Genomic DNA, 17,692 nt, shown 5'->3' with positions numbered 1-17,692 from the left:
TTGGTCGGCTGTGTGTTTGAGTTTGCGCTGAGTGTGTCATTGGTCGGCCGTGTGTTTGAGTTTTCTCTGAGCGTGTCATTGGTCGGCCATGTGTTTGTGTTTGCGCTTGCCACGCCGGATAAAGCCCTCCAGATTCCACTTGCTGGGCGGGAGCATCTGCAAGCCGTTGTGGACACAATGGACGGTCATCTCATCTGCATATGACAGGTTCTGCAACACCTGTAAGACACACACACACGCACACGCACGCACACACACACACACACACACACCGTTCAGAGAAGGTCCCGAGGTAGTCCCGTGTCCAAACCTCCCCTCCGTCTCAAAGATTTGACGATGACGATGTCCCAGGTGACTTACCTTGGGTGTGATGAAGAAGTACTGGGAGGTGGTCCCTTTGCACGCTGTTCGGACCACGATGTCAAACACCCTCCTCTCGTTGACAGGGTCCATACCCTGCAGGGCAGCACACGCTCACTGTACAGTGTGTGTGTGTGCAGGCGCACACGTCTGATGGGTACTTCTGTGTGTGTGTTTGTATTTGTGTGTGTGTGTGTGTGTGTGTGTACGTGAAGGAACACACTGAAGCATATAGGTGTGTGTTCAGGTGCATGTTGAGGTGTGCAGGTGCGTGTTGAGGACTGCAAGTGTGTAGGTACGTGATGAGGTGTGCAGGTGTGTGTTGAGGTGTGTAGGTGCGTGTTGAGGACTGCAAGTGTGTAGGTACGTGATGAGGTGTGTAGGTGCATGTTGAGCACTGTGAGTGTGTAGGTACGTGTTGAGGTGTGCAGGTGTGTGTTGAGGACTGCGAGTGTGTAGGTATGTGCAGGTGCGTGTTGAGTTGTGCGGGTGCGTGTTGAGGTGTGCAGGTGCGTGTTGAGGACTGCGAGTGTGTAGGTATGTGCAGGTGCGTGTTCAGTTGTACGGTGTGCATATTGAGTTGTGCGGGTGCGTGTTGAGGACCGCACGCGCGTGAGGAGCCCGGCGGGCCGCTCACCTGGTTGATCTCGTCCACCACGCGGAAGGGGCAGCGGTTGAGCTCCTGCAGGGCCATGAGGTAGAGCATGGTGGACACGCTGCGCTCGCCCCCGCTCTGGTGATGCGCCGTCAGCTCGTGCAGCTGCATGCTGCTGCGGAACTTCACCCGGATGCGGATCCCGTACTTATCATACTCCTCCTGTAGGGGGAGCTACATTACACACAGCCCTCCTGTACTTATCACACTCCTCCTGTAGGGGGAGCTACATTACACACAGCCCTCCTGTACTTATCACACTCCTCCTGTAGGGGGAGCTACATTACACACAGCCCCCGCTTCACCCCTGGGAGTACATGAACCACCCGTGATCACACTCCTCCTGTAGGGGGAGCTACATTACACACAGCCCTCCTGTACTTATCACACTCCTCCTGTAGGGGAAGCTACATTACACACAGCCCACCTGTACTGATCACACTCCTCCTGTAGGGGGAGCTACATTACACACAGCCCTCCTGTACTGATCACACTCCTCCTGTAGGGGGAGCTACATTACACACAACCCTCCTGTACTTATTACACTCCTCCTGTAGAGGGTATATTACACACAGCCCTCCTGTACTTATCATACTCCTCCTGTAGAGGGCGTATTACACACAGCCCTCCTGTACTTATCATACTCTTCCTGTAGAGGGTGCTAAATTACACACAGCCCTCTTGTAGCATTCTGCCGTATAAGGTATCGGAGTATTCCAGTGAATGCAGATAAGTCCACTCGCTTCGTTCTCTGAGTGCAGGTCCACTTCGCCGGCACACTGCATGGAGTGGAAGAAATCGCTGAACTTCTCGTTGATCTGCTCGATCAGCTGCTTCAGCGGGTTCAGCCACTTCTCCTTCGCCTGAAAGCAACCAGCGCGGGTTTGAGAATCCGAACATGCAGACACGCCCACACAGCCCGGTCACTTTCAATGACTGCCCCGGTAAAAAAACAATAGAATTATTATATCAGTCCATAAGCCCACAAATTCACGCTAAATTCATACCTACTACCATGAATAAACAGACTTACGAACAGCATCAGAATTCTATATTGTTTATGAACTGTCCATAAGTTAATGTACAGATGGCAACCCTGCTTCTGAACCTGAATGGCCACTGAATGTAAAAACTACACCCCTACCCTTCCTGAAGAGGCAGAGGAATGGAGCCCCAGGGGAATATGGGTGAAAACACAGATGCAGAAATGCGCAGGCACACACACACACACACACACGCGCGCACGCGCACACACACACACACACGCATGCGCACACACACACACGCACACACACACACACACGCACGCACGCACACACACGCACGCACGCACACGCACCTGAGAGATGCTCTGCCTGTAGGACTCCAGGTTCCCCTTCTTCTCCTCCAGCTCCCGCCTCAGCTGCTCGATTTCCTGCGTCTTCCTCTCGTGCTCCTCCACCACCTGGGGGGGGGGCATCGGGACAGGCCGTTACACGCGCGTGCGTTCGGAGCGGGAGGGGAAGGGAAACGCCTGCGGGAGGCGGCCGTTGCGGTCGGCCGATCAGCGAGAGCGCGTACCGCGTCGCTGAGCCCGGTGAAGCAGTCCGCCCTGGACCTCTCCTCGTTCAGCTGGGCGTCGATCTCGTCCAGCGTGTTGGGGAGCTGGTTGAACGCCTGCGCAGAGACTCAGAGGGTTACCAGCCCGCACACTGCGTGTGTATAGGGCACAGGTGCCCCCACCCTCCCCCACCCCCGCCTCCAATGCTGTGTAAGGGCTGTGGTATGGTGCTCAGTGTGTAAGTGGTACGGTGCTCAGTGTGTAAGGGCTGTGGTATGATGCTCAGTTTGTAAGAGCTGTGGTACGGTGCTCAGTGTGTAAGGGCTGCGGTACGGTGCTCAGTGTGTAAGCGCTGCGGTACGGTGCTCAGTTTGTAAGAGCTGTGGTACGGTGCTCAGTGTGTAAGCGCTGTGGTACGCTGCTCAGTGTGTAAGCGCTGCGGTACGGTGCTCAGTGTGTAAGGGCTGCTGTACGGTGCTCAGTGTGTAAGCGCTGCGGTACGGTGCTCAGTGTGTAAGGGCTGCGGTACGGTGCTCAGTGTGTAAGCGCTGCGGTACGGTGCTCAGTGTGTAAGAGCTGTGGTACGGTGCTCAGTGTGTAAGGGCTGTGGTACGGTGCTCAGTGTGTAAGGGCTGCGGTACGGTGCTCAGTGTGTAAGCGCTGCGGTACGGTGCTCAGTGTGTAAGGGCTGCTGTACGGTGCTCAGTGTGTAAGCGCTGCGGTACGGTGCTCAGTGTGTAAGCGCTGCGGTACGGTGCTCAGTGTGTAAGCGCTGCGGTACGGTGCTCAGTGTGTAAGGGCTGCTGTACGGTGCTCAGTGTGTAAGGGCTGTGGTACGGTGCTCAGTGTGTAAGTGGTACGATGCTCAGTGTGTAAGGGCTGCTGTACGGTGCTCAGTGTGTAAGCGCTGCGGTACGGTGCTCAGTGTGTAAGCGCTGCGGTACGGTGCTCAGTGTGTAAGGGCTGCTGTACGGTGCTCAGTGTGTAAGGGCTGTGGTACGGTGCTCAGTGTGTAAGGGCTGCTGTACGGTGCTCAGTGTGTAAGCGCTGCTGTACGGTGCTCAGTGTGTAAGCGCTGCGGTACGGTGCTCAGTGTGTAAGGGCTGCTGTACGGTGCTCAGTGTGTAAGGGCTGTGGTACGGTGCTCAGTGTGTAAGGGCTGTGGTACGGTGCTCAGTGTGTAAGGGCTGCTGTACGGTGCTCAGTGTGTAAGCGCTGCGGTACGGTGCTCAGTGTGTAAGCGCTGCGGTACGGTGCTCAGTGTGTAAGGGCTGCGGTACGGTGCTCAGTGTGTAAGCGCTGCGGTACGGTGCTCAGTGTGTAAGGGCTGCGGTACGGTGCTCAGTGTGTAAGGGCTGTGGTACGGTGCTCAGTGTGTAAGGGCTGTGGTACGGTGCTCAGTGTGTAAGCGCTGTGGTACGGTGCTCAGTGTGTAAGGGCTGTGGTACGGTGCTCAGTGTGTAAGGGCTGTGGTACGGTGCTCAGTGTGTAAGGGCTGTGGTACGGTGCTCAGTGTGTAAGGGCTGTGGTACGGTGCTCAGTGTGTAAGCGCTGCGGTACGGTGCTCAGTGTGTAAGGGCTGTGGTACGGTGCTCAGTGTGTAAGCGCTGCGGTACGGTGCTCAGTGTGTAAGCGCTGCGGTACGGTGCTCAGTGTGTAAGCGCTGTGGTACGGTGCTCAGTGTGTAAGGGCTGTGGTACGGTGCTCAGTGTGTAAGGGCTGTGGTACGGTGCTCAGTGTGTAAGGGCTGCGGTACGATGCTCAGTGTGTAAGGGCTGTGGTACGGTGCTCAGTGTGTAAGGGCTGTGGTACGGTGCTCAGTGTGTAAGGGCTGTGGTACGGTGCTCAGTGTGTAAGCGCTGCGGTACGGTGCTCAGTGTGTAAGCGCTGCGGTACGGTGCTCAGTGTGTAAGCGCTGTGGTACGGTGCTCAGTGTGTAAGCGCTGTGGTACGGTGCTCAGTGTGTAAGCGCTGCGGTACGGTGCTCAGTGTGTAAGCGCTGCGGTACGGTGCTCAGTGTGTAAGGGCTGTGGTACGGTGCTCAGTGTGTAAGGGCTGTGGTACGGTGCTCAGTGTGTAAGGGCTGCGGTACGGTGCTCAGTGTGTAAGCGGCGTGCTGGTACGGTTGCTCAGTGTGTAAGGCTGCTATGCTGTACGGTGCTCAGTGTGTAAGCGCTGCTGTACGGTGCTCAGTGTGTAAGCGCTGTGGTACGGTGCTCAGTGTGTAAGCGCTGTGGTACGGTGCTCAGTGTGTAAGCGCTGCGGTACGGTGCTCACCGCATTCAAGCGCTGTGGTATGAGGCTCACCGCGTGCAGGTGCTCTGGCACGACGTTGTCCCTCTGGTCCATGTTGCAGGCGTCTTTGGCTTTCTTCAGCAGCCCTTCGCACGTCTGCTTTAGCCGGGCCGTACGCTGAGTCAGATCTGCGACCGCTCTCTGCACACGCGGGCACACGAGCGGGCAGACGGACAGGAACACACGCACGGTCAGGGGGTCTGAATGCAGGGAGGATCACTACAGAAACAGGACAGAGTCTTGACCTCACCTCCAAATCCTTCAGTTGGGCTCCACACTCTCTGGACTCTGATTCCAGTTTAGACTTCTCTGCAGCCAGCTGCGCGCTCTCCAGTGCATAATACACTTTATCCATCTGTAACCTGGCCCGGAGCTGAGATACAAACACACAGGCATTTACACCATATTCACCTGTAACCTGGCCCGGAGCTGGGATACAAACACACAGCCATTTACACCATATTCACCTGCAACCTGGCCCGGAGCTGAGATACAAACACACAGCCATTTACACCATATTCACCTGCAACCTGGCCCGGAGCTGAGATACAAACACACAGCCATTTACACCATATTCACCTGCAACCTGGCCCGGAGCTGAGATACAAACACACAGCCATTTACACCATATTCACCTGCAACCTGGCCCGGAGCTGAGATACAAACACACAGCCATTTACACCATATTCACCTGTAACCTGGCCCGAGATGAGATATACACAAACACACACACACACACACACATGCATTTACATATTATTCACCTGTAACCTGGCCCTGTGCTGAGACACAACCACACAGGTATTTACACCTTATTCACCTGTAACCTGGCCCTGTGCTGAGATACAAACACAGGTATTTACCGTATAATCCTGTAACACAGCCCTGACCTCTCTCTCTCTCACGCATGCATGCACACACAAAAGCACGTGCCCACACACACACACACATACACACATTCACGCGTGCGCACACACACACACTCACACACACACATGTACAGGAGGAGCTCGGCGGTCCTCACCTTCATGTGGTGAGTGAACTCGGCCATGATGGCCACCTTCCGGGAGTTCACTGCTCTTATCTTCTCCTTGGCCTCCCGCTCCACCCGCTGCAGGTCAATGCCACCCTTCTCCATCTGCCGCAGGCTGCGAGAGAGGGAGGGAGGGAGAGCCGGTGTGCAACGCGCAACACCGTATGACGCCATGTTCACTGGACCATAACATACAGCGCTTAAAATATACAGCTGGTTCAGTCGTACATAGGGTGTAATACTGCGTCACAGGGGTGTGTAATAAGGGTTCATCTGGTGATTATGTTTGTATTGTGCCTTTCCTTATGGTACCTTTTTCCTGTTTGGTGAATGTTCTGCTTGAGTTGTGTATGCGGTGTAATAATGTGTCATACAGTGTGTGTAATAAGGCTTCATATGGTGTTTAATGGAGTTCTTAATACATCTTTCCTGTTTGGAGATTATGCTCTCCTCTAGTTGTGTATACAAGGCTTAATAATTTGTCATAGGGTGTATAATAAGGTTTCATCTGGTGTGTAATAATTAACAGAGTGCTTATTGTACCTTTTCTGTTTGGAGATTATTTCTGATCCGGATGTGTATACAGGGCTTAATAGCGTGTCATAGGGCATGTAATAATGCTTCATATAGGGTGTATTACAGAGTGTTTATTGTACCTGTCCTCTTTGATGCTTATCTTCTGCTCCAGCTGTGTATACAGGGCTTAATAGCGTGTCATAGGGCATGTAATAATGTTTCATATGGGGTGTATAACAGCGTGCTTATTATACCTGTCCTCTTTGGTGCTTATCTTCTGCTCCAGCTGCCTCTTCCTGCCTTTCTGCTCTAACAGCTGCTTCTTCTGGGCTCTCAGCTCGTGGTCATGGCGATCCAGCTGGACCAGCCGATCCTGCAAGGCCGTCATCTGGGTGGAGATTTCCTCCAGCCTCCGCTCGGTGCTCTGCGCAAAAAGGGTCATGGGGGGGGTCAGAGGTCGCTCGCAGGGTCAAACAAACCGCACCGGGGCCTCGCCGTGGAAACCGGGCTCAGGTCTGAGAGTCGGCTTTCTTCCCCGAACGGGGGCGGGTGATTGGGCGCCGGGTGTCACTCACCCTCAGGTTCTCCTCCAGCAGCCGCTTCTCCTCCGTGTCCATCGTCATGGAGAGGAACTGGGACGGGCGGAGGGCGGAGTTACTGGAGATGGTCTTACTGCTGTACGCGGACTTCCTGACCGTGTACTTCTCCTCCGCCGTGAAGAGGATCCTCAACTGGGACTCCCTGATCACCTGAGAGAGAGAGAGAGAGAGAGAGAGACAGTGTGTGTGAGTGAGAGAGCAAGCGAGAGAGATGGACAGACAGACAGAAAGAGAGTGAGAGACAGACAGACAGAACGAGCATGAGAGAGAGAGACAGACAGACAGAACGAGCAAGAGAGAGAGAGAGTGAGAGAGAGACAGACAGAATGAGTGTGAGAGAGAGAGAGAGAAAGGATTCCAGAATGTTCCGGGGAGCGGGCCTGCAGCTCAGGCAGAAGGCAGAAGGCAGACTGAGGCGCGGTGAGAAGCCGGGCGCACCGTTTCGATCATGCCCTTGGTTTTCTCCGTGCCCACTGGAATCTCGTTGACTCTGTGCTGGTGGCACAGGTAGCTCATCACGTCCTCCGGGGCGTCGAACAGCTCACGCAGGTAGGAGAAAAAGCCAAAGCGCCTGGCAATAGAATAATACGCGCATTATACACACACGTATAATATGCACACATATATAACATGCACAAAACAAAAATAGTGAGCAAGAGAGTCAGGGGTGAGACAGTCCCAGGGGTGTGAGAGAGAGACACAGGGGTGAGAGAGAGAAACTCAAGGGTGAGAGCCACTCAGGTGATCCAGCGACAGACACAGGGGTGAGACAGAGAGACTCAGGGGTGAGAGAGAGAGACTCAAGGGTGAGAGACAGAGAGACTTAGGGGTGTAAGAGAGATAAACTCAGGGGTGAGAAAGAGAGACTCAGGGGTGACTCAGTGACAGACTCAGGGGTGAGAGAGAGAAACAGACTCAGGGGTGAGACAGAATCAGGGGTGAGAGAGAGAGAGACAGACTCAGGGGTGAGAGAGAGACAGACTCAGGGGTGAGAGAGAGAGACAGACTCAGGGGTGAGAGAGAGAGACAGACTCAGGGGTGAGAGAGAGAGACAGACTCAGGGGTGAGAGAGAGAGAGAGACTCAGGGGTGAGAGAGAGAGACAGACTCAGGGGTGAGACAGATTCAGGGGTGAGACAGACTCAGGGGTGAGAGGTACTGACTGCAGGGCCTGAATGGGTCGGGGCGGGGGCCTGTTCGCGCAGGACTCTGCGGGCGCGATGACCGCGTTCACGCGCAGCCTCTGGCGGTCTCGAACCTGCAACACCAAAGGCTCTGTTACCATGGACGCATTTACCCAGCACTCAGAAGCACTACAATGCTATCTAGCAGCTAGCTTGACAGACAGCGTCTATTGTGTGAATTATCAGAAAAACCACAGACATAGTAAATATAAGACTGATGGACTGTAGTAATGCAGGTAAAAACGTTTGTTTCAATAAAACGGGGTGTGGGGGCATACAGAATGCGGATATTCTGTTTTCACTCCGAATCTTTTGTCCAGCACCTGTTCCCAAGCACAACACCGACTACAGTCCAATCCACACACGACAAACTAAAACTAGAATGAGGAATTATGGGGAATGTAGTGCCAAGCCACAGAGTTGCATTTTGGATGACGACAGGAAAACAATATATCGATACAACAACTGCATTGTTTTTCAGCCTTTTTTAGCCAATAGTAGAGGCACCAGAAAAAGAAAAAAAAAACGAGTCGTAGTGCCATAGTAATATGTCCATACTGTGTGAATGCAGCGTGTGGACGCTATGCCAACGCTGTGCTCACCTCAGTCATGAACACCTCCATGTCCTCCTGCCTCTGAAAGACGAAGGCCTTCAGGTCGTTCTGGGGCACGTGGCTCTCAATGTACTTGGCGTGGCGAGGGTCTTTGACGTTTATCTGAAACGCACGGCGGGGTTTTAACGCAGTTTCTCCGAGCGCACTTGTGCGACATTCAAGATTCAAAAGCAGAATAACTACGACCGTGAGTTCCTCCCGACTTCTTTTATCAACGCCACAGGGCTGTGTGTGCAAGACCACACGACGCCATTTTGGGTTCAATTAATCGCTCGGTTCCTTAATTGCGGAACTGGTCGCAGGTTCATTCGCCCGCTCGCCGCTGATAACTACGACGAAGAAAGGCGCGGCACCAGCGTTCGAGAGAAACTCGGGGGGGTCGTCCTCGCGCCCTCGCGCCCCCGCCCCCCCGCACCCCGCTCACCACCAGCATCAAGGGCTCGTGCACGTTCCCTCTGAAGAGCTGCCGGTTCCTCCGCAGCCAGAGCAGGGCGTCGTACGTGTCGCGGAACCTTCCTCTCAGGGTCTCCTCCTTCCTCTTCATCATGTCCTCCAGACCCCTCAGCTTATTTCTTAAAACTTCAACACAGAGACGGTACCGTCCCGTTACATTCGTTTGGCGGGAGCTGTCATCCAAAGCGACGTGTATTAAGTGCATAGCTGCAGAACACGGGTCCGATAAGGTACAACACTCGCTGTGTAACAGCAATACGTTTACTTGTTTACTTATTTATTATACACTCACCGGCCACTTCATTAGGTCCACCTGTTCAACTGCAAACTGCACCCGTTAACGCAAATATCTAATCAGCCAATCACGTGGCAGCAACTAAATGCATTTAGGCATGTAGACATGATCAAGACGATCTGCTGAAGTTCAAACCAAGCATCAGAATGGGGAAGAAAGGTGATTTAAGTGACTTTGAACGTGGCATGGTTGTTGGTGCCAGACCAGCTGGTTTGAGTATTTCAGAAACTGCTGATCTACTGGGATTTTCATGCACAACCACCTAGGGTTTACAGAGAATGGTCTGAAAAAAATAAAATATCAAGTGAGCAGCAGTTCTCTGGGCCAAAATGCGTTGTTGATGGCAGAGGTCAGAGGAGAATGGCCAGACTGGTTTGAGCTGATAGAAAGGCAACAGTAACTCAAATAACCACTCGTTACAACCGAGGTATGCAGAAGAGCATCTCTGAACGCACAACATGTCGAACCTTGAAGCAGATGGGCCACAGCAGCAGAAGACCACACTGGGTGCCACTCCTGTCACCTAATGAAGTGGCCGGTGAGTGTATATTATATCCATTATATTTTTTTACTGATGCTCCTTGCTATTGTGCTATCCCCTTCGCTGCTGTAACATGCTGCATATTTCCCTGCTGTGGGATTGATAAAGGATTATTTTATTTTATCTTAATCCATAGCCATGAACACATTTAACGGACTCACTCATCAGCTCCCCGGTCTGCGCGTCCTTCTCCCTGCGCAGGTCGGACAGCTCCCCTTCCCTCTGCGCCCTCTCCTCCTGCGCTCTGCGCAGCTGGGCGTTGACGGCGTCGATCTGCGGCGCGGGGTCCTCCTGCGCCTCCGTGCCGCGCAGCTGCGCCTGCAGGTCCTCGATCAGGCGGCGCGTGTTGCCGATGCGCTTCTGCCGGTCCGCCTCCTCCGTCTGCTTCAGTCTGACGGCCTGCTGGATCTCCTCTATCTGCAGGGGAGCAGGGGGAGGCGCGCACGCGGTCAGATACACACACACACACACGCACACACACACACAAGCGCACGCACGCACACACACAAGAGCACGCGCGCGCACGCATGCACGCGCGCGCACGCATGCACGCGCACGCACGCACGCGCACACACACACAAGCGCATGCACGCACACACACAAGCGCACGAGCGCACGCATGCACGCACGCGCACGCACGCACACACACACACACGCACGCACGCACGCACGCACGCACGCACGCACACGCACACACACAAGTGCACGCGCACACACACACACACACACAAATACATACACACGCAGTCAGATACACACACACACACACACACAAATACATACACATACACACACACAGTACGGAGAGCACATTATCACGCATAGCACGCATCATTAACCACACGTTAAATAGGCTCTGACGTTGATACACAGAGGGGCTTCTGTCTCTGAAGCAGCAGTCAGGAAGCCTGAGAAGAGACCACACCTCTTTGTTCTTAAAATCCAGCTGGTCCTGCTTCTGCTTGCACTTCTGTGACGCATCCCGGATAGCCACGCCCTGAGAGACACACACAAACAGGGCTGACATTAACACACCGACACACCAGCAGGGCTCCACAATATGGACCACTGCGAGATTGGTTCGGGCCGGTTGATTGATCACCGATTCGCCCAATCGAGCCAGTACCCTAAATTAGTCTTTTCCGGGTCAAAGAGAAAGTTTTTTTTACCATTCTGGAAATAACGCTATAACTTCATAATTTCTTTATGGAAGCTCGCTTGTAAATAACTAAGGTTACAGCCATGCTTTCTCTACCAAAACTTACTTAACAACTACCATAACATTCATTTTAGTGCAGACTCTCGCCAATAACTAACCTAAACCTTACAGCTTGATCATTCGTTAATATTTGTACTAACTAATGCTTCAATCAGTTTGACAAAGGCTATTTACTCATAAGATAAGCAGCTATTGAGCTATTCTAGCCAGGTCATCAACCTTTATCGGTAGGCTCAGTAAACAAAATAACTAGCCATTAGCTGACTACATTATTACCGCTATAATTTTTATCCTCAGTCAAACTGCAAGGGTCTGGTCTTGAAATTCTAAATCCCCAGGCAAAGGAGAAGTCATCCTGGATTTCCAGCATTTCGCATTTGCTATTGGTCAAAACTACGAAAAATAAAGATGAAGCTCGTCCATAATTTGGCGACAGCGCTGGGCAGACTTTCAAATTTCATAAAGGACTACATTTTTTTCTAACCAGAGCTGTAGATTGGCTATTGGACATTGTTAAATCCAAGCAGTTTGTTTGTTCTTCTTTAAAAAAGGGGTTATACTTATTTTGGTAGCTGGGCCAGTGGAAATGCATCTGCGGCAAGTAGAACACTGGCCTACTGTCCTTGAAGTCAAGCCCTGACCAGGAAGTGAAACAGGAAGTGAAGCAGGAAGTGCAGTCAAAGCGCCGGCACCTTTTCTTTCATGTGGTTCTCGATGGGCCGCAGCTGGCCATCGAGGGCCTGGATTCTGCGCAGGACGGGAGCCTGGGACTCCTTCAGCGTCTTCAGCTTCTTCTTCGCCTCCTCTCTGTTGCTCTTCACCCCCACCATCTCCTGCCGAGCCGTCTCGTACTCCTGAGCCAAAGAGCAGGGGGTCACCGCAGCGCACGCGATGTACACATGCAGCGGCACACGCCAGGATCACGCGTACCACGCTCTGATAACACTGCAGGCAGGTCACACACGCCAGGATACACGCGCATGTACACACGCATGTACACACGCGTCTGATAACACTGCAGGCGGGTCTCACACGCCAGGATACACACGCATGTACACACGCGTCTGATAACACTGCAGGCGGGTCACACACGCCAGGATACACGCGCATGTACACACGCGTCTGATAACACTGCAGGCAGGTCACACACGCCAGGATACACACGCATGTACACACGCATGTACACACGCGTCTGATAACACTGCAGGCGGGTCACACACGCCAGGATACACGCGCATGTACACACGCGTCTGATAACACTGCAGGCGGGTCACACACGCCAGGATACACGCGCATGTACACGCATGTACACACGCGTCTGATAACACTGCAGGCGGGTTCACACGCCAGGATACACCGCATGTACACACGCGTCTGATACACTGCAGGCGGGTCACACACGCCAGGATACACGCGCATGTACACACGCGTCTGATAACACTGCAGGCAGGTCACACACCAGTACACGATGTACACACGCATGTACACACGCGTCTGATAACACTGCAGGCGGGTCACACACGCCAGGATACACGCGCCTGTACACACGCGTCTGATAACACTGCAGGCGGGTCACACAAGCCAGGATACCATTTATACCATTTCATAAGCGTCTGTTAGCCTGGCTAAAGGTCCTCCTGGTGCTATTGGCCAGCCAATCACCTCCCTGTTTCAAGGGTCAGTTTACTCCCGACTGGCTCCGCCATCTAAAAGCAAATGAAAAAACTCCCGACAGGTCGCGGACCGAGCGAAAAAAGAAAGGGCCCGCTTTATTTTCGCCCTGACGGAGCAAACGTGCCCCTCGCCGCGCGCTCACCACCCACGGCCGCTTGTACTCCAGCATCTTGATCGTGTCCAGGTGTCTCTTCTTCTCGTAGTAGCGCTCCACGTCCTGCCTGAGCCTCTCGTGCCTCTGCGTGACTTTCTCCAGGAAGCTGGCCTTCTCCTTACACACGTTCTGTCGACGAAAACGGGCAAAGATTACACACCGACGACGCCTTGAACCGACTCCTGGACACACAAACTCAAACCTCTACAGCTTATCGCCACTTCATTGATATCTTTCGGATTCCAGGAAACAAGGTTCTCAGTGCATGATTTACTAGGACCTTTAGCATGTCCAAAACCTATGAGTACAAGCAAAACCAATAACATGACCAATTATTGGTCACGGTATTTGTTTTACACCAATCATTAGGTGTGTTATTAGTTTTGCGTGTGCTAAACCGTCTTTCATGTGCTAAAGGTCTTAGTAAATCAGACTCTTAATGAGCAAAATGATAGATATTATACGGCTAAATGTCTCTCTATTTACAGGCACTAATCTTTGTAACATTTAATACTTTAAAAAAATATTATTCAGACATTACAGGTGGCATAGTCTACATGGCACTGTCAATTCTAGCTGATGAAACTCAATGTCAATGCCACTGCAGAGAAGAGGTGACAGGAGACAGGAAGTCCTTCAGCAGAACAGGAAGTGGCAGGAGGCAGGAAGTCCTCCAGCAGACACCAGAGGGAGGGAGGATCCTCACTCACCTCCATTTCTTTCTCCTGGGTTCGAAAGCTCTTGAGCTTGCAGTGAAACTCGTACATCTCCGGAGGTCCGATCGATTTCTCGGTGGCTTCCAGCAGCTCGATCTTGCTCATTTTGGCAAACTCCCCAACTTTCTCCTGAACGCAAAACAGGAAGAAGCAGCGTGCGGCAGAGGCACAATCACGTAAAGTCTGTAAAATGCCAAGGCCGGGTAAACTACAGCAAGTGTATATCAAGACAGAAGACAGAAGACAGGAAACGTGAAGAGAAACTACAAATGGGCTGCCATTCTCCATTTCGCTCCATTTATCTTTTCCCCACCTACAGTTTGGAAAGCATCTTAAAAAGGCTTCTTTCTGACTCGCCCCCCCCCCCCCACCCAACACCAATCGTGCAGACGGCCCACTGAAGCCTGTGCGTGTCGCCGTGGGGGGGGAGGGGGGGGCCTCACCCGAGCCGACGCTCACCTGGGGCAGAAACTGGCACAGGTTCCCCACCTGCACCTGCAGGGCCTTCACCTCCTCCTCCACGGCCTTCTGGGTGGCATGGTGGCCGTTGATGGTCCACGCCGACGTGTTGTTCTCCACCTGGATCTCCCGCCGGACCACAAATTTACCCGCCGTCCGGTACCTGCAAACACAGGAGCTCGGTTTGCCCCCCCTCTCCCGTAAAAAAGCCGGAGGGAGGGACGCCTAATCTCACGTCCAAGCGGGAGAGCTTAATACTCACAGCTCGATTTCCACCCAACCTTTGGTACAGCCACGCTTCACGTACAACCCGACCTAGAAGAGAAACCTTGTTTACCCTTCCTGTCTGATCTCTCCTGTGTGCTTAAGTGAGACACGCTCGTGCGTGTAGTCACTGAAAGACAGGAAGTAACTCCAAATGCAAAATCAGTTTTAAAAAATCAGCAGCTGGGTTCAGAGAGACTTGATCTCGGTCGATTGTACATATTTCAGAGAGACTAGATTCCAGCTGACTTTATAATTTCATATCTAAAGTACAAAAGGTGGAAAACACAACACAGATCCCCAAAGAAAAAGAAGGCGCGCCGCGATCACCTTATCCCCTCGACCCAGGACCGCAGTCTTGCCCGCCAGGCCCAAACAGATCGCGCAGACGATGCTGGACTTGCCCGTTCCGTTCGGTCCCACTATCATGTTGAGGTTTGGCCCGGGAATCACTTCAGAGTGGCTATAGCTCCTGAGACGACAGGCGACAATAGGATAAAATCTGAATTACGAGATACGTGCGTGAAATTTACTTTAACAGAAACGAGGATACGGTATTGCGTGAAACCGATAGGCAGCGCGGAAAATACAAGGGTCCAAAAAGGGGTAGGAACAGAAACATTATGAACGTGTTGCATTTGCAGGGAAAGTGGAACTTAAGTCCAGCAAGTCCAGGGACAAATCCATTCAGAAACCATTCATTTCCAATGAGATGCAAACTTTGCTTCGTCAAAACTGAAGAAAATTCTGAAATTGCTTGTTGATAAGCAAACCGTTTTCTCAAGGAATCGGTCTATCAACGTAAAAGCACTGTTCAAAGTAACACAGAATTGCAGTTTTCAGTAAATGTCATTTTCTTTCAGTAATCCCCTATGCAAATAAGTTGGCAATGAAGCTACGATGTATGAAAATGCACGAAAAGATCACAAACAGCAGCCATTGATGGGAACAGGATTTCACAAAAATAATGTCAGAGATAGGAGTCCATTAACGGGAAGTATGCATAACTGCATTACGATCAGAAAAAACAATACCTCAGATATGTTACTTTTTTTGTTACCAATCCGGAAGTGCCCAGCAGCATTCGCCAACTTCACGGAGCTAGCTATGTTGATAACAGTTAACCAAAGACTGTCCCTTATCTAGCGGGTCAAATATTCTGTCAGCTAAGTAGTGAACTCAACCATGACTTCACACAATAATCTTCAAAGAAAGTAAGTTACACTTCGCACAAATTAAATAGCAGCGAGCCGTTTACATGAACAATACTCGATAGGTTAGGTAGAAAGAAATCATAATGTACGCCTTTGAACTTACGGCAGCAGCTAGCTCCAAAACAGATGCTGTAACTGACTTGTCATGGCCTGAACAGTCGGCTAGCTAATTAATCAAAGAACACCCGAACATACTTAAGTGTGATACTTTATCATGTCTTGCAAAGCACTTGTCAATCACAACTCAACGTCAGAAAGGGAAACCAACTGTTAGCTTGCATCAAGATGTTATTAGTTGCGCTTAGCTAATGCCAACGAGTTAGCAACACAGCCAGCGATCTCATCAGTAGACATAACAACTAACGTTGGGCAAATCTCTGACTGATTCACGCAATAGCTAACATTATAGCCACAATAGTTCAATAATGACTGATGTTCAATGAACTTTGTGAAGTCTGTTTTGCGAACAGCCACTTACAGGAAGTTATCCATAGTAATTCGAACGATGGATCCTTCCACAAATCCACTTCCATTGCTATTCCCGGCCGTGTGCCTATCATCCTGTGTGTTAGATGATGAATTAAGTCGGCTATTCTGTGTTTGGGAGTTGGCGAACAGATCGGCGGGACGCTTCCTCTTTCCCAGAGCCGCCATGTTTACAAACCAGGGGCGACTTTCGATTCGATGCGATCACTGGACTACTGGAGGGAATGCGGTCGATGCGTCACCAACTCGTCACCCCGTTTGCCGCCAAACGAGAAGTGCTTAGACAGCTCCAAGGGCATTGGTCTAGTTGTGAAGGGGAGTGGCCGAGCTCCAAACGGACGGAGTTTAGTGTTTCCAAGCCACTCACTGAACCTATCCCTATTTCACTGCTATCCCTATCCAAACGGGCGGAGTTTAGTGTATCCTAGCCATAGACTGTAGCCCTATATCCCTGCCATAACCCCTCTTTTTGGCCACGCTCCTTTGGAGGTAAGACCCTGCCATTTGAGGCAGGCTGCAGAAACGAGTTCTATGGTTGAAACGGAGAAGCATCTTTCGCAGCAGCTCCAGGTGGGAGGGTTTTACCTCAACATGGGAGGATCTTAACGTGACGTCACGAGTCTAAATTGCAGCGATGAATTACATTACATTACAGGCATTTGGCAGACGCTCTTATCCAGAGCGACGTACAACAAAGTGTATAACCATAACCAGGAACAAGTGTGTTGAAAACCCCAGAGAGAAGTACCGTTCCAAGTGCAGGGAACAACCGCATAGTTCAACTTGGGCCCTGAAGGATACACTGATTAATACTAACACAAACGAGAACAGCAACAACGCAGTCTATGCAAAAATACAAGCAGTAGTTTAGACGAGTGTGTTAACTAAGTCACCTACGAAACAGCTACCTAGTTACAACCCTAAGCTTACAGTCAATTTAGAGATTACAGGGAGGTGCAGCCTGAAGAGGTGAGTCTTCAGTTGTCGCTTGAAGTGGGTCAGTGTCTCAGCTGTTCTGACCTCCACGAGAAGGTCATTCCACCATCGTGGGGCCAGGACAGACAGGAGAAGCGCCAAGTGTTTGGGAAGCGCAGGTGCGAAGAGGGGGAGGTGCCAGGCGTCCTGAGGTAGCGGAACGGAGAATTAAATGCATTTTCCCTAAATGCATTGAAAAAAAAAACTATTTTCAAAACATTTACAAAAAATAAACGTTATGATTACATATCAAGGATGTAAATAAGACTGCGGAGAGTATGTTTAATAGTTTCAATGTAGGGCGTCAAGCCAGCTCCTTGCCTCTGTAGCTCCTGTCTGCAGTTAATTACACCAGAAGAGCCATATAACTACTCCGGAATTACATATATACCTTGTGTGTATACATGAATAGAACGGCTACCATTTTGTATTTCCGGGTTACATTCT

The 17,692-nt window shown here is 51.5% G+C and overlaps 1 protein-coding gene across 5 annotated transcripts; it reads right to left on the bottom strand.

Annotated features, from left to right (window-relative positions):
- Positions 1-28: 28 nt before the first annotated feature.
- smc5 (structural maintenance of chromosomes 5) lies at positions 29-16,633 on the bottom strand. 5 transcript variants are annotated; one of them, XM_064307610.1, is made up of 25 exons: positions 16,263-16,633; positions 14,901-15,042; positions 14,569-14,621; positions 14,307-14,469; positions 13,842-13,976; positions 13,120-13,260; positions 11,996-12,157; positions 11,010-11,081; positions 10,246-10,501; positions 9,220-9,374; positions 8,784-8,897; positions 8,161-8,255; positions 7,437-7,569; positions 6,975-7,148; positions 6,654-6,823; positions 5,875-5,998; positions 5,318-5,335; positions 5,101-5,205; positions 4,833-4,991; positions 2,576-2,671; positions 2,355-2,459; positions 1,759-1,878; positions 998-1,177; positions 361-456; positions 29-219 (listed from the first exon to the last, which is right to left on the bottom strand). In XM_064307610.1, exons 1-25 carry the CDS (start codon positions 16,436-16,438, stop codon positions 76-78), a joined length of 3,288 nt encoding a protein of 1,095 aa, XP_064163680.1. In that variant the 5' UTR covers positions 16,439-16,633; the 3' UTR covers positions 29-75. The 5 variants fall into 5 exon arrangements, with proteins under 5 accessions (XP_064163680.1, XP_064163679.1, XP_064163681.1 ...); XM_064307609.1 differs by lacking the exon at positions 5,318-5,335 and having other exon boundaries at positions 5,101-5,223; positions 16,263-16,631; XM_064307611.1 differs by lacking the exon at positions 5,318-5,335 and having other exon boundaries at positions 4,863-4,991; positions 5,101-5,223; positions 16,263-16,629.
- Positions 16,634-17,692: the final 1,059 nt, after the last annotated feature.

This window comes from Anguilla rostrata, chromosome 14 (genome assembly GCF_018555375.3).
Source record: "Anguilla rostrata isolate EN2019 chromosome 14, ASM1855537v3, whole genome shotgun sequence".
Taxonomy (NCBI): domain Eukaryota; kingdom Metazoa; phylum Chordata; class Actinopteri; order Anguilliformes; family Anguillidae; genus Anguilla; species Anguilla rostrata.
This window is presented reverse-complemented; position numbering and strand designations above follow the sequence as displayed.

Coding starts and splice junctions, on each gene's coding strand:
- smc5 (XM_064307610.1), bottom strand. CDS start 16,438: ATGGCGGCTCTGGGAAAGAGGAAGCGTCCCGCCGATCTGTTCGCCAAC. Junction 4,992..5,100: donor CCCAACTGAAGGATTTGGAG/GTGAGGTCAAGA, acceptor CCGCGTGTGCAG/AGAGCGGTCGCAGATCTGAC. Junction 1,879..2,354: donor ACAGGCAGAGCATCTCTCAG/GTGCGTGTGCGT, acceptor GGTTGCTTTCAG/GCGAAGGAGAAGTGGCTGAA.